Here is a 24,028-nt window from a genome sequence, read left to right on the forward strand (position 1 = left end):
TAAATGACACATGCACTTAAACATGGGAGCAATCTGTCAAGCCTTTGCGTTACCCTTTCACACAGAGAATAAACACGAGAAAGGCATGTGGCCTGTTGGGTAACGTTTCAAGGTTGCAGTAGCATTTGTTTGGCAGAATATGTAGTCGAGGGGATGGCGACTGTGAAGTGTGAGAGGGGTTTGGAGTGCTGTGCGTGTGTGGTCTCGAGCCCTCGCAGCTTTTGTGGCTCTCTCTGTTTATTCATGGCTTCTCAAACACATGCAAGAGACAGCTGTTATACCCAACCTCAGCCTAGGCCTCACAGGCCTGGGTCTGGATTTACACACACCGCCCAGATAGGTGTCACTGTATGTGGAGTGAAGTGTAACTGTTTGTGGGTGGGTCGGGGAGGCGTGAGGAGTTGGAAATAAACTTGGTGAGACAAATATTGATATACAGAGTTTCATCAGTTTGGGAATCAAACCCGTCACCTTTAGTGTCAGTTAACTAGCTTGAGCTACAGGAACTTTCGAATCTCCATTTGTCCTTGAATCTAAAAATCCTTGTAGCTCAAATAGTAGTGCATTGATGTTAGCAGCTTAAAAAGTCATGGGTTCGATCCACAGGGGACACACATACCGATGAAATGTATACTTTGAAAAGTCGCTCTGGATTAAAGTGTCTGCAAAAAATGTTATTTCCTAATATTCTCCCTGGCTCTTGTTCCATTGAGAATATTTTTCCGTACCCTCCTCCACAACTCTACTTTTTCATTCCTGTCTTCCTCTCCTCCCTGCTCCATGTGAGGTTGAGCCTTTAAACAATAGGTTTCCCTGCCTGCTCATTTAATCTGCATATCACTCTTCCATTGACCATTATCAACAAAATAGCCACCCATACTTAGCATGCAAATTATGGAGTTATTTGGAGAAAGAGAGAGAAAGAGCGAGTCCCAGCGGGTGGTCTACCGGAGGAGTTTGGGTTTCATAATGGGATGGATTTTAACTGGGGGAAGGGGCTTATTGTCTTTTGGCAGCTCATTGAAACCCTTCAGGTTTTGGGTTTGTTGATAAGATACAGATACCTGTGAAATCGTATCAGTGCTCATCGTCTCCAGATGCTAGCAATTGTCCGAGCTGCAAAACAACCTCTGGAAACAGTTTAGAGCTTTAACTGACATGCTTAAAAAGTTGGAAACATCATAACATTTAAATATGTTTGTCAAGCTCAAACTATGGACTTCAGTTAGTGATTACTGTAGAAAATGTTTTGTCAACTGTCAGAAAAAATGGTCACAAGCTGTCACTGGGGCAGTTGCCTCAGCTAGAGGTCTTCCCAGGTCCACTTAGATCCGAAAACCCGAGGTCCGACTAGGGTGGCCATTCGTGCCAGTTCCGCCGGACACGTCCCGAACATGTTTTCGGGTTCGTTCTCCGGAAGTCGCGTTGCTCGATCGCATACGTCATCAAGGTTTAATATTTTGGGTTTAATTTCAGAAAAGCAACCATTACATTTCAAGGTAAGAATGAAACTACAATGATTGTATGTCTTAAACGTGTCCGGCGGATCTGGCACGAATGGCCACCCTAGGTCCGACCCGAGACCCAAGCGTGTTCTAAAAGTTCTAAAAGTTTCATGTGTCCCTCGGACACGGGTCAGGTATGTTATGTATTTTTGCCAAACAGATTGAGAAGACCCAAACTATATTTTGGGTGTGTATTGAGTCCTTTTCCAAAGCCTCCTCTGTTTGCGAAGAGTGCTTTCGACAACATTTGGCTTAAGACGATGACATCATCTTTCTTAAAAAAAAAATTCATGCACATCGGGTTCAGGTAAAAAGTGATTTGGGTCGTACATTTCTTTGGACCTGAGAAGACCTTTATGGGGCTTTTCCATCGCATAGTACTCCACGGTTTAGTTTGGGTCAGGTCGGGTCATTGAGGTGTGGGAGGGATTATAGGCGTGTCGTTATATTTGCGCTGCCTACTGTTGTGACATCAAGTGAGAGCGTTGTTGTACATTCCCATACATTCATTTTTTTCTCAGTCGCCACAAAATTAAAATGGACCAAATTTGCACATCACGTTTATCACTACCTCTGTCTCACATGACAGTTTCTGTATAAACACCCCTGGTGTACGTCGACGCGCTCCGCTGAGCCTCATTTAAGCATATATGCGGACGTGCTCGTCGCGAATGTGCCGCCACAAACTGTAAGTCTGGTGTCATGATTCACAACCTGTGGATGTTTTTCATCACTAAAAGGGAGTTTGGGAACTTACAGCAAAGCACAGATGACAACAGATTTACTCGAGACAGCGCAAGCTAGCATGAAGGTAAAGCTAATCTTTTACATTGTAGCAATGACGCTGGTAGTGACGATTCTCTCAGACCAATCAGTGGTCTACAGTGTTTTCGCGTCACATTTTGGTATTAGCTTGGGTCACTTGGAACCCCGACCGAGGTGGTACTTAAAAGAGTATCGGGTACTACGTACTGCACCCAGTGAAAACGCTCCCAAAAGTAAGCTGACCCAAACCAAACCGTGGTGTACCATGCAATGGAAAAGCGCCACTAGTCTCAACCTCAGACGTCATGCCCATGGACCACGGACCTACGGACTACTTTTCTGGAAACACTTTAGCAAATTTCGAAGTTGTCCTCTGATAGGTTAAACTTTACAGGGTTTCTGGGAAATGTGCGTGTCACGATCTTTAACGATTCGCCCGGAAACAACACAGCGCTGTCTGATCGCATAAAAAAAGCTTTCATGTTTAACATTACTTTGGTCACAATATGCTTCATCATGATCAAATAAATGTATGTTCAAAAGTATGCAAGGTATTTGCTATTGTTGTTATAAATTTTAGATACGTTCGTGAATGATGATCGCTAAACATAACGGGCACAAATGTCAGTCATATGGACTATTGGGCGGTTCTTGGCCATTCAAAACTGGCAAGGCTCCTAAACGTTCTGTGCGAGACTACAGGGGCAAAGGTCCAAATATTTAGGTACAGATATGTATACATTTTGGTACCAATAGATAAAAGAACTCTTTAGGTGCCAAAGTGTAATTTTTAATTAGTTGCCACCCCAGTGACAGCTAAGAACCATTTTTTTGTTTCTCTGTTTGATTCAAAAACATGTTTGGAAATGATCATCATTTTTCCAAATCCAATACTGCATCGCTGACTACATTTACATATTTGGCCGATGCTTTTATCCAAAGCAACTTGGACAGTGCATTTAAGCTATACATTTTCATATCAGTTTGTGAGTTCCCTGGGATTCAAACCCACGACCTTGCTCCACCAGTTGAACTACAGTAATAACACTAAGGGTTTTAAATCTTTCCACGTGTTGCTCTGCCAGCAATGCAATACTGTCCAGTCCTTCAATTTTTTTCTCTCACTCACCCGTCAAGAATGACCCTGTATACTTTAACATACTATCATTTACATCACACGCAAGTAGGGCAGCTCACGGGGGACTCGGACATCTAATGTGTTGGAGTTAGTAGGCAGAATTCCTCTGCTATATTAAGCTCACAGACGCAGGGGTTGGAGGAAAGAAACAGGGGTCCAAACTTCACCATGACTGCTGGTATCCCGGTTCATGCACCGTATAAAGGGCCAAATAAAGAATTTCAAATAGAGATGGGTAAGTGTAAGATAAACACATGTCTTTGGAAGAGACTGTCTCCTGGTTTTCGTCAGTTGCACATACGGGTTGGCATATGTCAGCATAGAGAGAGATGAAGAAGTGTGAAATTTGTTTTATGGAAACTTGTAGCAGTTGCTATAGTAACTCGGTGCCAAGGTAAAATTTGGGAAAACTTATGCAACTGGTGTTGATGCCAGCAATTTAGCATGGCTTAACCCACATATAAATATAAAAAATAACAAAACATCACATGTACAATGGAAAAAGTCTATACTGTCTAATCCGCCAAGGCGAAACGATATAGTCGCCCCAAAGCCAGACTCTTAAATCCATACAGTCCATTGTGCAACTGCATGTGATGCAGTGTTAGATTGTGTCTCAGCACTTAAATAAACCGTGGACAGATTCAGGCCAACTGGAGCAGCCCTCTTTCCTGCATTCCTTTTTGCTCGACTCTCAGACAGATTTTGAACAAGACCACTCCTTTAAAATCAACCTTCCAGGAGATTGGTCAGCGGAGAGCCGTTGATGAAGTGTTTCTGCGAGAGGCGCGACGGCGTAAATGGACTTTTGCCTCATTTGGAAATGGAGGTAATTACAGTTTGAGACCAGACCAAGACAAATGTATACAGCACCGTATACATAGTCATAATTTTACATGATGTCTTTTGCCCAAAATGGAGCTACTCTCGGACTTGTGCACACACAGAGAGTGACAGAGAGAGAGGGAGGAAATGAATTAAGGGGCTTAACAATGCAGCAAAACACCCTAGAAACAGCTGCACATTATGACACACCTATTAACATTCTTCAGTTCAATGAGCGAGTGTCTTAGAGAAACAGAGAGAGAGAGAGAGAGAGAGAGAGAGAGACTGAGCTATTACTCTATTTATTTTCACCCATGTTAGTTTATTCACAGGTTGCTAAGATATCTGTACACAAAAGAATGAAAAGTGAGATTATAGAGGATCAAGTACAGGAAATTAATAAGAATAATTGAAAATACATTCTTATTATGGTGACCGTGTGATGATTTAATCTTAACTGATTGAGATGTTTCCATGACTTCATAAAAGTGAGAGAAAATAAGCACCATTGTGTGAAAGTCATTTTGTTTATCAGTAAAGAATGAAGCTCATAGACCAACCTAACTGTAAGCAATACTGACATGAATGATACATTTTGTGTGTTTTATTGAAACGTGTGCCATACCTTGACGTAATTGGAAGACAAAACATTACGCATTTGGCAGACGGTTTTATCCAAAGCGACTTACAGTGTTATACAAATACTGTAAAAATATCAAGTTGGTTCAACTTAAAAAAAAGTAAGTTAACTGGTTGTTAATACAAATTAAAAATCTTACTTGACACATTTTTAAACAACTTTTTTTAGTTAATTAATATTTTTAACTTGATTTACCAAATTAAGGCAACCAGGTAACTTACTTTTTTAAGTTGAACCAACCAATCTTTTGTAAACATTTTCTTTCAAACCAATGACCTTTTGCGCTGCTAAAGCCATGCTCTCTCATTGAGCAAAATTGCTGAAATATGCCATAAACATGAAGTAGGCACACAACAGGTCATCTTAAGGGACCAGAACAACATGATCTCACGAAAGTCGTGTTATAGACCGTTTCAGCAGTAACAACATAAACACGCGTCTGTCGCGGTTCGCACGTAACTTCCGGTAAACTCCGCTAAGAATAAATAACAACAAAGTTCTTTAAACGTAGTTTATTTATATAACAAGCAAAAAACAACACATAGATTACCTCGGAAACCAAAACATTTGTTATTTTCGACGAGGAATTTGTTCAAGAGATCAGTTTAGCAACTAGTCAGACCATTAAAAAAACGAAACCGGAAGTAAGGTTCGGATCCAGACGTGTATCACGTGTGTCCGATGAAACCGTCTATAGTCACAAAAATGTATTTATTTGTGTCCATTGCACGAAATTTAGCTTTTAGTTTTTTTCGTGATGATTTTCTATAAATAGTTTTTTTGTGTCCGTGGTTTGTCGTGTAATTTTATGTATTGTTTTTTTCTTTTTTTCCTATTTTTAAATCATTGTCGCTTGGGGTTGGGGTTAGATTTGGGGTTTGGGTTAGGATGTCTAAAAATGTAACAGAAAGTGATTCTAACCCCAAGCGACAATGGTAAGAAAATAGTCATGCCACGGACACGAAAAACTATTTATAGAAATATGTGCGAGCTATACACAAAAAAGACATTCAAAAAAAGGATTAAAATTTTGTGCCATGGACATGAAAAAATTAATCAAAATCATTCGTGACTATCACACGACTTTCCATGAGATCAGTCTGGACCAGAATCATAACTTTTTGACTTTTTGGTAAGTAACCATCTAGGAATGCCCCAGGAACCACTACTAACACCCTAGAAACTGCATAACAACACCTGGCTTTGCATTTGCAAGGTACGTTAAACCTAGTTTCAATTTAACAGTTCTCGCATTAATTCAATTCCATTAGTTGTTGTTTTATGTTAAACACATGTGAATTGCAGTGAAACTTTGCATGTCACCTTTTCGTCTCACAGCGCACCAAATGCTTCTTTTGGCACTAAGGAAGCCACAATGCGGTGTCAGGAATGACAAATCATTGTCAGATTGTGTTTGAGAGTAATGAGGAAGACGACAAAGGAATAGATAAACATTGTAATTAAATAAGCATGAATTGTCAAATGAATCTGTAAATGCAATTTCTTTGTCTCCCAAGCAGAATAATAACATATTGCCTTATATAGTAGCTATATAGTGTTCCTGTAGCTCAGTTGAAAGTGTAGGGGTCAAAAAGGGACGTGTTTGAAATAATGCTTTCTTAAACCATCTTTCAATACTTTCCCGAAACTTACACAATAAAAGTGTATCGCTGCATGTAATTGATGTGTTTATTCTGATCTTTCATCATTAGAGGCGTTTCTGGCTGTAGTAAATGTTGCCGCTCACATACCACAAAGGTTTATCAATGACTCTGAGCCCAGACATCAATAGAAATATGGCTATTAAAACACAGACTCTGTCAATGAGATTCAACTCCTGGCTCAGGATTTCTCATAAACAGATTTCTCATTTATCATAAACAGACACATGCTCAGGCTTTCTGCCCATTTTCAGGTTACAAATCATTGAACTTAACTTTCACATGTTGAATGTAATTTCATATTTGTTTGAGAGCAATATTTCAGTCCGGCTCCCACTTGATTACCAAATGGTTTTATGATGTATGTGGCAGAAATCACATTAAGCTGAGGAGTCACAATAAATCCATTAGCTTTACTATACAAACATCTTTTTTTTAAAGTTCTCACTATAGTATTCCAAGTATTATTAATGTCCTACCCAACTATGACTACTTTTTGTAGGGGTGAATCTCACAGATACTGTATGTGTCAAAAACATGTCTGTGTCATATTTACCCCAAAGGTCAAACATATTTTATTATATATAAATATATATAATATATGATGATAATCACTATTAAAAATAAAGTGAATAAAAAAAATTCTGTATAAGAATTTGGGTGTAAAACTAGCATTGAAATAATGTCACCATGCAAAACATTTTAATGCCAAAAGGCTTCATTTTTTATGCAAAAGCTATATTTTTATTTATTTATTTACTATTAACAGTAAATACAAAGGTCTGTAAACACGAATATCTAAATATTTAACACATAAATATTCTTTAATATTGTATATGTTCGTGCAATTTTTTAAAGAAATTTAATAAAGGCATTTAGGAGAAGACACTACATACCCGCCCCTTTTTCCTTCCAATCCAATAAGGAACGGCGAGCTAAGAAAAACAGATCTTTCTATTGGTCGGGATGCAACGGGTTTCAAGGCGCCCCGCGGAGATGCACTCGTGGTCCATGAATGAAGGGCTGCTTGAAACCGTCTGATCATTACTGTGGCAATGTGGAGTATCAACTTCACACAGATCGAGCAGGAGACCCAACAGGAGTGGAAGAGAAACTTTTTACATTGTGTTTAACCGAGTCAGATGTTTGCGAATTGTTTTGATGAAATATGCGGAGGAGTCTGGAAAACCGGGTCATGAATACCTGAACGCGAGACTAACTGTTGAAAAGTTTGGGATTCGCCTCGTACATCGGAGTCATCGGACGCGTGCGCGAGCTCACGGAATATCACACTCCTGCACGATCTCGATTTTCGCAGGATAAAGTAAGTTTACGTTATCTTAACATTTCTTGGAAAGGTTTATTATGCGTAGTCAAGTTTAAATTGGACGAAGCAACGTCTAACCAAAAAGTCTATAAAAGCTGTAATTTATAAGTGTAGGTCATGCTAGTGCATCTTCGTCTTAATCCTACGACGAAATCGTAATTTTTTTTTATTTGGACTGGGATAACTTTGAAATTTTTTGGAATTGTGTTTACTCGTAACATTTATTTGTTGTAAAGTTTTCCCGAAACTCTTGTGTGTCTTTCAGGCGATCAATGATGGCGGTGCGGGGAGTCGCTCCGTGCGTTCGGGAGGCGCGCTGCGCGTTCACCACGATTTTGTTGCTCGTGCTGTGTTCCGCCCAGTATCACGGAGAGAAGGGCATCTCCGTACCCGAACACGGCTTTTGCCAACCCATATCTATTCCACTGTGCACGGACATTCAGTACAACCAAACCATCATGCCAAATCTCCTGGGACACACCAACCAGGAGGACGCCGGACTTGAGGTGCACCAGTTTTACCCGTTGGTAAAAGTCCAGTGTTCTCAAGATTTGAAGTTCTTCCTCTGTTCGATGTACGCACCAGTGTGTACGGTTCTGGAACAGGCCATACCACCCTGTCGGTCGCTGTGTGAGCGTGCGAGGCAAGGGTGTGAGGCTCTCATGAACAAATTCGGCTTCCAGTGGCCGGAGCGCCTTCACTGTGAGAACTTTCCAGTGCACGGTGGTGGAGAGATCTGCGTGGGACAGAACAAATCGGACCCCGACGTCCCAACCACAGACCCCACTCCATATATACCGCAACCGTTTACGCCGCGCATGAATCCGGAACGCCCGAGTCAGGCGTTCGCCTGTCCTCTTCAACTCACGGTTCCTTCCTACCTCAATTATCAGTTTTTGGGTGCAAAAAACTGCGGCGCCCCCTGCGAGCACAAGCAGCCGCATGGGCTTATGTTCTTTAAGGAGGAAGAGGTCCGATTCGGTCGGCTCTGGGTAGGAATCTGGGCCATCCTGTGCTGTGTGAGTACCCTGTTCACGGTTCTCACGTACCTTGTCGATATGCGCCGGTTCAGTTACCCGGAACGCCCAATCATCTTTCTCTCCGGGTGTTATTTCATGGTGGCGCTGGCTTACGCGACAGGCTTTCTCCTGGAGGATAAGGTGGTCTGTATTGATAAGTTCAGGGATGATGCGTACAAGACTGTGGCCCAGGGGACGAAAAAAGAAGGCTGCACCATTCTCTTCATGATTTTGTATTTTTTTGGCATGGCCAGTTCAATTTGGTGGGTCATCCTGTCTCTCACCTGGTTCCTCTCTGCTGGAATGAAATGGGGGCATGAGGCTATCGAAGCCAATTCCCAATATTTCCACCTGGCTGCCTGGGCCGTCCCCGCCATTAAAACCATCACCATCCTCGCTTTGGGACAGGTGGACGGGGACCTCCTGACCGGCGTGTGCTACGTTGGCATCTACAACGTCGACGCGCTGCGTGGATTTGTTCTCGCCCCCCTTTTTGTTTACCTCTTCATCGGAACGTCTTTCCTCCTGGCTGGATTTGTCTCTCTGTTCCGAATCCGTACCATCATGAAGCACGACGGCACCAAGACGGAAAAACTGGAGAAGCTCATGGTGCGCATCGGGGTTTTCAGCGTCCTCTACACCGTTCCGGCCACTATCGTCATCGCTTGTTACTTCTACGAGCAGGCGTTTCGTGAGCAGTGGGAAAAAACCTGGCACATGCAGACCTGCAAGCGCTTCGCGGTTCCGTGCCCGCCCAACAATTTTGCGCCCATGACGCCTGATTTCACTGTGTTTATGATCAAGTACCTCATGACAATGATCGTAGGAATCACATCGGGATTCTGGATCTGGTCTGGAAAAACGCTACAGTCCTGGCGCAGGTTTTACAAGCGTCTGGGTAACAATCAAGGGGAGACAACGGTGTAAACCAGACTTTATAGACTGCATTTGAGAAACACAGGTCACTATCGTAAGGAGCTGCATTTAGGTCACATCATGCTGATGGTTAAAGACACTTGTGTGAGCCCAGCGTGATAATGCTTTTCCCATTTCAAGCAATGTGTTATGACAAAATGAAATGTGCCCAGACACTTATAACATGAAAAGCACAACTCCAAAGAATATGCATTTCTCGAACGGACTAAATTTTAAAATATGTTTTTAAAGCCTTATGCCTTGTTAAGAACTAATGATGTTATGTAAATGACGATTTAATACCCGTTTCATATGCATGTGGGATCTTTATTGCTAAGTTTTGTTATCAAGAGGTTTTCACATCCCACAGCGGCCAAAAATGTCTGCAATGTAGCCTTGTGCCTTGCAGTACCTGTCATTTTCTATTGTTGAATGTCTCTCTTGTTTTCTTCCACATTTTTGGCCATTTTCTCATAAATGACATATTTTAGTATATCTCGGTACAAATGGCCGTTTGTTTAGATTTTAGTAGTTGGATTGAATGGTCACAAGTTGCTTATTCACCACGTTTTTATATCAAGTCGGGTCTCATGAAGTAATTTAACACTCCGGTACGTTAAGTGGCCGACGGGATTATAAATGTTAAGCAGAGAAGTACATGGTACCAGATTTCATTTTTTTGTAAATATCACAATACTGTCAAAAGATGTATGATGTATTTAAGCAGATAAATTGCAGGATTATGGCCTTTTCCACAGTTTCACTTAATAAAGTGATTAGATTTTTAAAACGCTTCAATTGGCCTGCTTTTATTTTTACAAATGGTGTCCTGTGTAGTTTCACAGATGGACGTTAACATTCTTTCCACCAAACAGTTGCTAGCAAGTAATCAAAGCTGATAGGGAATAATTTACTACATACCTTAAGAATAAAAGTTTAAACTGGGGCAGTACCCTTACAAAAAGTACATCTTTGCACCTAGAGAGTTCCTATTAGTAGCGTAATGGTACATTCTGTACCTAAACTGTACATATTAGGACTTTTTGAAAGGGTACCATCTCATTGACAAGCTAAGAAAAACAAAGGAAACCAAAGGGTAATGAGAGAGTAAACATAGCTGTAACAAAGAGAGAAACAAAGTGATCCTTCGTGCTTTAAAATAACAGGATATAATCAGAGATGGTGTGAGGTTTGCCACCCTGCCTCTGGGACAGCAGGAAGTCCTAAGATGTACCAAAACATAAGATCCCTTCCTCTCCAGATGAAACTGGATCTTGTTTCATTCTTTAGGTGAGGGGAAACGCCCCATCCCTTGGCCCCTTTTGTTTTTCAGGGGGTTGTTTTTCAGTTGGGGCATTCGGAGGGTGGTGTTTTTGGAGGGGGTGGTGTCACACTATCCGTACGCACTGAAGGAGGAATCTAGGCTATTTGTATTTGAAAAGCCACATGTTGAAATACTGTTTTTGAAGGATTTTCCAATGCGACAAAAATACCCCTGCAAAGCCGATCCGTGTTTTAAAACGCTAACAATGTTCACGGCTTAAAAATGGATGTGGAGTGTACGCAAAATTTTCCTGTGTAAGGTGATCTTTTTGTGCAGGTATGTGTGTGTGTGTTATTGGATGTGTTTGCACAAGTGCCTCTGGGGATGTGAAGTGTAAATTTCACAGCATGTGCAGCCAAGACTTGTCCATCAATCGGATAGACGGTTGGGTTTATGGAATTTTTTACAACAGTGCAAACCGTCCACGCACACACATGTACATAGGTTTTACTGCGGTAAGATATGGGTCATTCTTAGAAATCTGCTGTTTGTATGTTGTTTTTTCTTGATTTATTACTTGTATACTTAACAGAATACGGAAGAAAGTCATGTTATTTATTGTTTTTAACTAACATTTTATGTGGGATTTATTTATCCCACTTTAAAAAAAATCTGCAATCTGTATTTGGGCTCAAGTTATTGAGTAGGCATATATAAAAAAAATCATTGTTCAAATCTGTTGCAACAGTACGCTTATAATAATGATCTGTAATTTGAGCTTTCATGTACGATTTCACTGGAAATGTCGGTTTAACCCATGTTAAAGGAAGACTGCACTTTTTTTGAAAATGCATTTTCCAGCTCCCCTAGAGTTGAACGTTTGATTTTTGCTGTTTTGGAGTCCATTTGGCCGATCTCGGAGTCTGGCGGTACCACTTTTAGCATAACTTGGCATAATCCATTGGGTCTGATTGGACCATTAGCATCACACTCAAAAATAACCAAAGAATTTTGATATTTTTCCTATTTAAAATCTCACTTTTCTGTAGTTACATCGTGTACTAAGACCAATGTAAAATAAAGAGTTTATTAAGACTGTCAGTCTTAGGAGCCTACAAAATGTAACTATAGAAGAGACCAGTTTTAAATACGAAAATTATCGAAATCGAGCATGATGCTAATGGTCTAATCAGATTCAATGGATTATGCTAAGCTATGGGGTGCTGCCAGACCTGGAGATCGGCTGGATGGATTCCAGGGCGGTGGAGGTCAGGTGTTTAACTCTAGGAGAGCTGGAAAATTAGCACATTTTTTAGATAAGTAAGTTGCAATTTTATGTTTTAAACAGCGATGGCGGGTTAAGGTCAAAGTGTAGTCAAAGTCATATGTGTACGTGAAGGTCCGCATTCAGTGAGTATGACAAAATTAGATGTCATCATAAAAAGAGTGGGTGCGTAGTACAGTATGCCCATTGCCGGATTTTTGAAACCTATGCTGAGTCCCAATTCGCATACTATCCGTCCTAAATAGTATTCGAAACTAGAATTAGTACATCCCAAATCGTAGTATGTTGAAATGAGTGTCCCAAAGATACCCGGATGGTCTACTATTTCCGGTTAGAATTCGATTTCGAAGTGCAGATCAACGCACACTCTGAAGGCTAATATTGCCCACAACCCATTGCGTGCAGGAGGGAGGAGCAACCACTCTGACCCTCTTGCATATTTGTAGTAATACTGTGGCTGTACAACAAATAACTTTATTAGTCCAACGAAAGAAACATGGTTACTACACTTTTACTATGGTAAAACCATGGTTCATTTTCATCTGGGTATTTTTGAGTTATATACATAAGTATGAAATTAAGTATAAAATACGTTAAACAATAGTTATACTATAAACTTTAAATATTTTGACTTTAACATAAGTAGCTTTCGTTACACACATTGACATGAACGTCAGAACCACCCGCCTCCCAAACGACCTGCGTTTGGTTCTAATGACGCTCTGCTTCACTTCTCAACTTGGTAGAACACATTGTAAAAAGTGTGGAAAAAAAACGATGAGAAAAAAAGATGGGAAAAGTAAATAAAATTATATTGGACATAAGTTATAAGAATGAATGAAATATTGTTAACAGTCGTGGTGTGCGTAGGCAACCACGTTTTCGTTCACGTTGCATGACGCCATCGAAATATGTCCCAGATCGTGCATACTCTTTTGCTACACACTCAAAAGTATGTACGTTTTCCTCACAAAAACAGTACATACTTTTAGGTCGTAGTATAAGTAGTCAAATTGGGACTTAGCACTTGTGTACATTCTGTACGCGTAGTAGGTCGTGCATGCACCTAAAGGAGTAGGTAGTATGGTAGCCCAGGAGATGCATGGCATTTTTTTTTCGCAGTACGCATGCGTCGAATGTCTATGTACAAAAAAAACTATGAACTATGTTTGTGTACACTTTAAATAACAATATACTCCAGACTTTAGAGACATACGTTACATGTTTTATTGTGTGATGTATAACAAGCTACCCCAAAACTCATAATAGGCTACTACCCATATTTACTCAAAAGTCTATACAAAGGTCTATAAATTCCAAACACACTGCAGTTAGGGAGGATAAATACTATTGTTATGTTGTTCTCTATACCAACATAATGTAAAAATTGACAATTGAAAACATTAATGTTTGCTAATATGAATATTGGGGGTTACATCCCTCTAGGGTGGTGCCCATGGTCTTTAGCAGTGATACTGTAGGCCTGAGGTGGAAAACGTATTTAAAAAAATTTGCACTAACTATGAAATGAAACGAAAAAAAACTAAGTAACTCTAAAGAAACTAGCTAGCACAAATACCATGAATTCCGAGAATAAGACTGATATTATTGCAAAAGTCATTTTAAGGACAGAATACAGAAGCATTTGACTGTCCATGAACTACTAAACTATTAAAGGTCCACTGCGTAGACTTTAAGCGGCATCTAGCAGTGAGACTGTGAATTGCAACCAACGGCCCAGTCCATAGCTCACCCCTCCTTTTCGAAACATATAGTGAAGCTACAGTAGCCGCCATAGGACAAACATGTTATCGTCTGAGACAATGGCGGCGCGAAATGGCAAATTCACAAAATGTACGAGCTCTGTTTATATACCTGCCCTAGATAACAAAAGAAACCACAGGCTCTGAAACAATTTACGATCTATGGTCACCCACAGTTAAAATGTATCCGAGATGAGATTTTTTTTGTGGAACTTTGTTACCCATTGTGTGTCCCATGTGTCTTGCATGTTTTCCCAGGTAACTGCAGACACCCTTTAACAGTTACTTTAGTCCAATTAAAGATACAATTACCTGAATTTGTATTGATACCCAGCTCACAAACAAAGCTGTAACCTTTGTTTTTCATGCTGTTAACATTGTTTACTTGTGTAAAGAGCTGTCTCAGCAGGTCCCCAATGGTGTAGGTATCTGATATCTATTCTGTCCTCTCATTGACAGTAATTTAAAAAGGAAGTCGACGGTGAGGTTGCCCATGGAAACATTCCTTTCTGATATATTAAATTTCCCAAACGGTTCCCACACTACAGAACCAGGCAAAAATATTCGAGTACAATGGGTACAATGGGTCTCATTCACTAAGCATGTACGGACGTTTTAACTTACAAATCATGATTCAACAAAAACTTTCATACTAAAATTTATTCTAAATGTTTGCAAAAACGTAAGAACAATAATTATGAACAAAGCAAAATAATCCTATAATATATATATTTTTTTTTCTTGTTCATGATTATTGCGTACGTGTCCGCTAATGCTACGTACACCCCAAACGCGGGGCATCACGTTACTCGCTCTAGATTACTCGCAGGATTTAATGTGCCAAGCAAATTTTTTGCACGAGTTGAATTGAGGCGAATAGCGCTTGCTTTCGCGGCAAATGCACCGCCCATATCGCGACATTCGCATCGCCCCACACGAGGATGCGTCTTTGCATTGACTTTGTATGTAATCTACTCGTGCAAATCATTGCACTCGCAATTGGTGTGAACCCACAGTAAGTTGTTCTTAAATTTTTGCATACATTTAAAATTAATTTTAGTATGAAAGTTTTTGTTGAATCATGATTTGTAAATTAAAATGATTTATTTGACCCTGAGGTCCAGATTTAGCGAAATTGGTCAAATTTTAAGGCCTCTTCCACCCTCTCTTTGACCCTATAATTAAACAGGCCATTATTTTGCTATGCCAGTCAGTTTTTAATGTATTAAATATTAGGATGTAAGTTAGGATTTTGGTGAAATACAATTGCTATAGTTTAACTACAGCATAGGTTTACAAAATATGGTACCATAGTATTTGTAGTAAAACTATAGTACCTGAAAACTAAAAAACATGGTGACGACTTTTAGTTTTTAATATATTAAAACTATGGTTTATTTTCCTAACGGTCATAATTAAATGGCTGGCAATGGAAATGAAATGAGAGTTGTTTAACTTTGCCAAATATGCTCAGATTGTAATGTTTTTATGTTTTTTTTCAGAACTATACAGAAAATTACACATCTGGTTCACATTTGTATGTATATTCAGTGATACGCACAAGGGTAGAAATACAAGAAACGTTTGTGTGTTGGGTAGAGCTGCCACAAGGAACGGCATGTTTATGTATATCTACCGTACAGTTTGATTGATTTGAAATAAATTTAAAGGCTTTATTTGTCATGGACATAGCAAGCGGCCCCAAAAACTTCTTATGAAAAAGTTTGCCCACCCCTGCTTTAGGACGTGTATGTAAATGCACTCTTTGCATATAAAGCCAATAACACCACTGACCCCTAAATGCACGTCTGCCCTGCCCTGTAAACTATCCTGTTTTTTTTTTCAACCATGATCAGGTCAAATATAGACAAACTGAACAGCTGGGTTCAAATTTTAGGTCATTCATATTTGCCCCATCCATGGGATGAAAGCCCTCCTGCGTTTTTCAAACTAGGTATATATGGGTACAGATATGAGCTCATAGGTGATCCGCACCCATCCCCCTTAAAAGCACAGACTTCAACCCCTCCTCCACTCCTTACAAGGCCTCATCTGGTAGTGGTTAGGACGTTTGGAGGTGCAGTATCCCAGCCAGGCACAGAAATCGGATCGTCCCATTGGGGTTGGGCTATAGCAGAGGCCCCTACTGCACAAAAACCTCGTCCCTCACAACCAGCATACATATATTACACACATTAATAATCTGCATTATGTCTGAATGCTGTACTGGGACACAATCCCCAGTGTGATATCTGTACACACTTTTTGACTAAAAACACTACACATAAACCACAAACAGCCTACAAACTCTTTGATCTGAGAAAAATCACTTTTTTAAACACAGGCGTGTTTAAAAAAGATCCCTAAGGCATACATATGGCTCATATAGCGTAGCATAGACAATAACAAAGTTTTCCCTTTCTTTCCGAGAACCCGAGTCATACCTTTCTTATTTGCGTCTCCCTTTAATCCATCTGCTGTTTTTCCGAATCCATGTTTTATTCCCAGACCCCCTACTCAAGGTACACATACACAAAACCCTTTCTCTCTTTTCCACTCTACATTAATATTGAAGCCTTTCCTGGAATCAGACACTTTTTAAACAATCTTTCTATATAGCACAGTAAGGTCCTCTCTCTCACCGCATTGACATTCAGGAGAACGAGAGAATTAACATTGTATCTTTCAATGTAGCATAGGAACAATTAAATCAGAGGGAATATTGTTCAGTTTGGAGAAATTTTTAGTTGTTTTTATCATCTTAAAGTGATAGTTCACCCAAAAATGAAAATTTACTGTACTCACCCTTATGCTGTTCGGTTGAACACAAAACAAGATATTTTGATAATGGTAAGCACACAGTTCACTATTGACTTTTATAGTAGGAAAAACAAATACTATGGATGTTTTTGATCTTCTTGGCATCGTAAAGAAACTCATACAGGTAAAAATATCATAAAGGTGGGTAAATGATGACAAAATTTTCATTTTTGGGTGACCTATCCCTTTAAACAAAGTGGAAGGTGAATCATTATCCACAATGTTAAATAGTTACAGGCAGTTTTTTTTAATCGCGTCTAGGTCAGGATCTGGCACATGATGTCATCAGCCTGTAGATGAATATAATCCTATAATTACACTGATTCTTAGGAGAATGATGTTCCTATAAAGCAATGATCTCAAACCTTTCGGCATACGCCCCGCATACGCCCCGCTTGTATAGGGTCCATTCCTTTGTGCCCCCCCCCCAAAAAACATGCATGCCATAAAACATAGAATTTGAATTAAACTAAACATAAAATGACAAAACGTAGTGCTGTTGGTTAGCAGCCTTATTTTTCTCAAGCTTAATGATACAAATGTTATGAAATATGTATGTATTTAATTTTATAAAGTGTCATAAAACTGGAGCATCACAGGCACCATTTCGCACCAAGTTTGACCTTTTAGGGCATTTTTAAGGCCTTTAATCCACTTGTAACATCAGTGTTACTGTATATTTTAAGAAAAAATGTCCAAAAGCTGTCACTTGGGCATTACCCTTTTTTTTAAAAAGTACACATTTGTACCTAAAAAGTGCATATTAGTAGCGTACCTCAAAGCTAGTACATTTTGGTACCTCACAGTAGCCTACCTGAGATTTGAAGTTAATATTTCAATAATTTAAATGCACATTTGCATGTTTAACTTTTTAAATATAATTTTTTATCTGTTTTAAAGTTTTTATTAGTAGTATTTTACATAATTAGTGTTATTATTACCTGTTATTGGACAGTCATCTGGTAATTTTTTAGCCTACATAAAACGTATCTGTCGTGCACCTGTTTTCCGTTATTGTAGTGGTGTGTAATGGTCACATGACATCCGATTAAACTAAAATAAAATATATTTTTTGTTAGTAATTGCTTTATTTGGATTCTTCAATACAATTTATTTACATTTAATGATTTAATTGTAATTAATTGTTTTAATCAACTCGGAGTCGTGACTCACCTCAATCCGATATTAGTAACTACCTCAAAGCTTACGTTAACGTCAGTACATTTTGGTACCTCACAGTAGCCTACCTGAGATTTGAAGTTAATATTTCAGTAATTTAAATGCACATTTGCATGTTTAACTTCAAAAAATATATATATTTTCCGTTTGAAAGTTTTCATCAGTAGTATTTTACATAGTTAGTGTTATTATTACCTGTTATTGGACCGTCATCTGGTAATTTTTTATGGGTAGCCTACATAAAACGTATATGTCCATTGTGCACGAGTTCTGTTTTCCGTTATTGTAGTGGTGTGTAATGGTCACATGACATCCGATTAAACAAATAAAATATATTTTTTGTTAGTAATTGCTTTATTTGGATTTTTCAATACAATTATTTAATTACATTTTATGATTTAATTGTAATTAATTGTTTTCATCAACTCGCGACTCACCTCAATCCGAAGTCTGCAGCCTGCTGAGGTCGCATATGCAGGCTGCATACGTCATCAAGTCTGGTTTATTTAAGTTAACTGGGCATTACATTCGCAAGTCATAAGCATATTACAACAATTTACGATTAACTACGTATAATACTTTATATTGTTTATACTCTGAAATAAGTCAGTCTTGATTAAATATGCAGCCTAGAAATGCGACCTCTGCAGGCTGCAGAAAACGGTGTGTATTTTCTTCTTCGTGTATATAAACAATAAGTACTTCACAAGTGTGAACTTTTAGTCTTAATAAAAATATCAATTTTAGTTTGTTGTTCTTGAAGGATTGCCACTACTACTACCAACCTTACTTGTTAGGAGTTACTGCCATCTAATGTTTATAAACTGAATTGGTTTACTGGTATAACAAAACATGAGCACAAACTGATTTTTATGACACATTTTATTTAAAAAACAAGACAAAAGCAAAGTAATAATTCTCCTATATCCACAAAACCATCTGGACCAAATTTCACTGCCCTCTCACAGAAATAAAAATATACAATAATGTAGGAAAAGTAAAAAATGAGAGAATTGCTGTATTTATGCTGTGCATGTGACTTTTGCCCCTGAGTACTAACCAAACAACACAGTTACCTATTTATAATCAGGTATCATTCATCTGGCAACCATTCAGGTAAGAGAAACATGTTGAACCAAACCTGAGGGTTTATTGCCATTTGTCCATTACTGTGGCTGAATATCCATAACTACATACATTAAAAGACAACATATTTGGGCAGGAGCAGCACAAATTCCTATGCATTAGACAAAACATGCAAATACAAAAGAAGATATTGCAATTAAACTGTACATATTTTCCAAAGACACTTAATAAGAGGCTATAACATTTTATACTTTCCTAACATAATTTTCTAACAGACAACAACTTTACATAAATTAACCACTTGAACTTCTCTTTTAGTACTCGGTGTGTTTCTAAGATGGATGTGTTAACTGTAAATAAAATGTCATTTTGACACACTGTAGATGGTACAAAAGCAATTTAATGGGCCAAGCATTGATAAATGGAAAATGTGTAACACTCATAACACAATGAGGTGAACAAAGCCTCAGTTACACTTACTAAAACAAAATCAGAGCGCCATAACAAATTTGACCGGATTCGTTGTTTGGATTTATCAGCTTTCTATCACTCATCAATAGTAAAAGCTGGACTGTACGGCAAAGGGAGATTATATTTACAGATCACAACATTCGCAGCATTTGAACAGAATCTTTTAAAATAGAGGCATCGATGTGTTGGACAGAAAAAGAGACCGAGGATGATGAAAAAGAGTGCGCCAAAAGGACCGATTTTCTATTTACCCACTTCTTGTATAATTTTCAGCAGCCTTACCAGAAAATCTATTTGATCCAGATGGTTTTTCTATTTCCATTTGAGATGAGATCAAAAAGAAACAGAAGAAATAAATGTCATACATACAAAATTAAGATAAAAATAAAGAGCTTGAAAATAAAGGTCTAATCATTCCAACAGCCTCCAGTCTGTTCCTGATACACCTCGATCACATCCTCATCTTCCATTCCCAGCTGTGTGTGAGATAGAGATAGAGAGAGAGAAAGAGACAGAGAGATGATGACTGTGTTTGATTTGCATGGAAATACTGTATATACGGCATAATTTCCTGTAGCTGAACTAGTAGAGCACTGCTTGCAACGCCAAGGCCATGGGTTCAAATCCCAGGTGACACACAAATTGATCAAATCAGATTTTCAATAACCAAAAAAACTTCTGTAATGAAATCAGAATTGTTTGTTTAATGCTTTTAACTTTCTGGCTTGGAAAAAGTATCTTGTCTGCTTCCTAAAATTCGACCCCAAAACCTTCCTGGCCTTGTACACACTACAAACTTTCGGAACGAAGTGACTACCTTAAACACGGGACTGAATCCCATAAATGATTGTTCCATGTTTCGAAAATGCGATGATTGACACAGAGATAACCATAGCAACGTTCTGCTGCTTATCATTCACAGCTTTGACCAAAATAATATTACAGACAGAGTGCTTTCTTGCAGTGTTGCCAGGTCCTCGTCTTTTTTTAACTTGCATACCGTTGTGGCGCTTAAAGTGCACCTATTTCATTTCGTACAAAACTCATCGATTTGAAAAGCTCTGTGTCCCTGATTGGCCGTTGTGATTGGTCTGAATACCTCTGACGTCAGCCGGAAATATGACGCTCCTTACCATGTTTGAAAGATTCAGTCACAATGCAATGCTAACAGGAGTTAACTTACAGGCTGAGTCCGAAGCGGGAGGAATTATGATAATGTCGGTCTTTTATACATCACCAATCCCAGGAAGTAAACTGTTGCTTACAATCCATGTGTTTGTTGTAGTCCAAAAAAATAGATTTATGTTGGAGACAATAACTCACGTCATCGTTTACTTTGGTGTATGTACCTTTTGCATATCGTTAACATGTACTAATACACACTTACACACCAAAGGAAGGTAAAAACGTGAATCGGACCAAAGGTGCCCTTTAACTGTTTATATTATTTATATTTTGATCAAAATTTTGATCTTTGATGGAAAACATTTGGATTTATTTCGATTTATTATTGGAATTTTCTTTTTTGCTGTTTTTGCATGCAAGATCTGGCAACACTATTAAGCAAGCTCTCGTGCCTCTGACATTTTCTGCACCACGCATACAAAAGACTTTTTCCCTTTCTAGGCATGTATTTTTTCAGAAGAAAGACCTGTCACGTCCATGATGCACGTTTAAATACGTCATTAACAACTAGCTGTTCAGTTCGGTTATGTACACAGAGTTTCTGTAAATGTGGCTGTCACTACCTGCATTTTGCAGGAGTTAATTCGGTTGTAAATTGTCCCATAAATTTACCGAACTGTGTGCGTACAGAACAGGATTAAGCATTAAATGGTGAAGTGACAACCGAATTTATATGCAGTCCAACAAGGCCACTGTTGCTATTGCCATGTCCCATCACTTGAGTTACAGCAAAACTCAAAAGTGCTCTACAAGTGCAGCGCAAATGAAACATGGTGCATTATACCTCTTTGGGGGTCTGGTTGTCTGCAATTCTCTGTCCCTCGAAGAGAAACCTTAAAGAGTCCATGTGTACTCCCTACGTAAAATAAAAAAATATCAACAGGATTAGCTTAAAGTTCAAAACACCAAAGGGATTCACAAAATTATTTCAATTATGTCGAGGTGTATAGACTCCTTCACAGTTCACGTCTGTTGCGTATTATTCGGTATCGTCAAAAAAGCCTACTTGCGTCGTGGGCTTGCGTTTGTAGTGCTCACTTCATTTCAGGTAAGTCATCATTTTTGAGACGCAAGAATTCATTTGAACGTCAGTGGACTTGTGGTGCATTGTGGGGTTGAACGATTGCATTCAATAACGCACTATGATTTTGGACACGTAACTAAAAATGGATGTTCCCTCAAATAATGCACTATTTAAGGGTATGGGAGGCAATTTCCGACAAAGCCATAGACTTTTTAAGATGCCTGATCAAAATGTAGGCAAATGTGAGCTAGTGATGTTTCCCTGTCTCTGACTGTAGGATTCCTTCAGCTTCTTTAAATGTGTCGTCATCTTCACTTTGAAGTGAATTTCACTGTTGTCCTGCAAAATTAAACGAGAGTATATAAATAATTTCTAAATGTTAATAACTTTTACAATGATCACTGTTTTGTCTGCCTATATCAATTCAGACAGCATCCCAGTAATATAAAAATAGCCTTTATTTACCTGACCGATCACTTTGAGCTTAATATATTCTCCATCCTTCTTGTCACCTCCTTCCCCTGAGGGCTTGGTCTCCTGTTGAAACAAATAAACAAGAGCCATCAGATTGTGGATAACAATTATTGAAGATTTTGTTTTGAACCATGTAATACTGATTCTGCAAGTGTGCTTTGCGAGACCATTCTTTGATACATTATATTAGCAGATGAATTCAATGTTTTTTTTTGTTATAATTCCTGATGGATTTTTCTGAACCCGTGTTTGATGAACCTTTGGTCCATGTCTGTGTGCTTTGCATCAGTAGGTTAGTGTTTTTGTAGTTCAATTGGTAGACCACTGAGTTAGTAATGCAAAAGTCATGGGTTCGACTCCCAACCAAGGAACACACCGACATACTGATAAAATGTATATCCTGAATGCAGTGTACGTCGCTTGGGAAAAAATTGGTAGCCAAATGAATCAATGTAAATGTAGTATGGCTGGTTGTGTTTATAGGCAGAGCAACTTACAGTTGCAAACATTAATAAACACGACCCGTTATAAAACATATCAGGGTTGTTTCCTAATAAATGCATATAAAAATAATAAACGTAAATGCTCAGTATGGCCCATCAGCTCAAACCAACAGGAACTTTGTTATCAGGGCCCCGAATAGCTAACTAGCATTTTAGCATACGTTAGGCTAAATGTATAACATAAAAAGCCCTTGGTTGTTATTTTTAAAGTTCACAATAAAAGTTCAGAAGACTAAAGTGAGGAAAAACTCGTAATCAAAAGTAATATTCTGTTTAAAATAACTACCGCTTATTATTCAACACGACTTTCACATCCACACATAGTTAGCCATAAAAACACAGAGATGCTACAGATCGGCCTTCATTCTCTAGTTCGTGTTTTTGCAGCTGTTAAAAAGCAGCTCGATTATTCTCAGCAGGTATATACTTACCGTGTCTGACATGGTATTCCGCAGCGAACAGCCCTTCTTTATTAAAAGCTTGTTTGATTTTGAATAATAAAGTGTGATGTTCAGTAATGTGAGGTTTAGCTACCAGCAGACTCACAACACAGCGCCGCCAACGTCATCACAAAAGAGGCGGTACTTCCGACGACACTGCGCCGAATGAACTAACCAACCAACCAGTGTTGTTTTTCTCATCACATGCTTTCTGATTGGTCCTCATATTGCTGTTGGATAACTAGGGGAAATTCTGTATGCCATGTGCGAGGGACCTTAACATTGAAATAATGTACGAAACACTAACACTACCCACGGATTAAATTTTTGATGACAGCAAATTAACTTTATTCTACGTGGGATTGTAAATATTCACCGATCCCCGTAAAAATTCATAGACAAAATAAACACACCAAGTTAATAAACATAACAAGTTGGCGAAACCGTGTGAATAATAGATTTTTTTAAGGCCAGAAGCATCTTTCAAGATATTAGTAATTATAAGAACATTATAAAAGCAATTTTGCCATTTTAAAGATAATTTAGTTTGTTGTGAATTTATAGACGTAAGATAAATCAATCTGCCTTTATATTTTAAAAATATCAAAGAATAATTTAGAAATTAAAAATATACGCAATTTAAGAGATTGTGCTGTGATAAAGAAAATTTAGCAATAATAGATATTTATCGAGATCATTTCTCCAACACGAATACCTGCACATGCGCATATTTAATGAT

The 24,028-nt window shown here is 38.6% G+C and overlaps 2 protein-coding genes across 2 annotated transcripts; one reads left to right on the forward strand and one right to left on the reverse strand.

Annotated features, from left to right (window-relative positions):
• Nucleotides 1-7,526: 7,526 nt before the first annotated feature.
• On the forward strand, nucleotides 7,527-10,585 carry fzd7b (frizzled class receptor 7b). Its single transcript, XM_055213663.2, has 2 exons — nucleotides 7,527-7,858; nucleotides 8,127-10,585. The coding sequence occupies exon 2, from the start codon at nucleotides 8,134-8,136 to the stop codon at nucleotides 9,805-9,807; it is 1,674 nt and encodes a 557-aa protein (XP_055069638.1). The 5' UTR covers nucleotides 7,527-7,858; nucleotides 8,127-8,133; the 3' UTR covers nucleotides 9,808-10,585.
• Nucleotides 10,586-18,970: 8,385 nt separating this feature from the next.
• Nucleotides 18,971-23,440, reverse strand: sumo1 (small ubiquitin like modifier 1). The gene is made up of 5 exons (XM_073870745.1): nucleotides 23,281-23,440; nucleotides 22,338-22,409; nucleotides 22,131-22,211; nucleotides 21,633-21,701; nucleotides 18,971-20,139 (listed from the first exon to the last, which is right to left on the reverse strand). The coding sequence occupies exons 1-5, from the start codon at nucleotides 23,290-23,292 to the stop codon at nucleotides 20,071-20,073; spliced, it is 303 nt and encodes a 100-aa protein (XP_073726846.1). The 5' UTR covers nucleotides 23,293-23,440; the 3' UTR covers nucleotides 18,971-20,070.
• Nucleotides 23,441-24,028: the final 588 nt, after the last annotated feature.

Source organism: Misgurnus anguillicaudatus, chromosome 8 (assembly GCF_027580225.2).
Source record: "Misgurnus anguillicaudatus chromosome 8, ASM2758022v2, whole genome shotgun sequence".
Classification (NCBI taxonomy): Eukaryota; Metazoa; Chordata; class Actinopteri; order Cypriniformes; family Cobitidae; genus Misgurnus; species Misgurnus anguillicaudatus.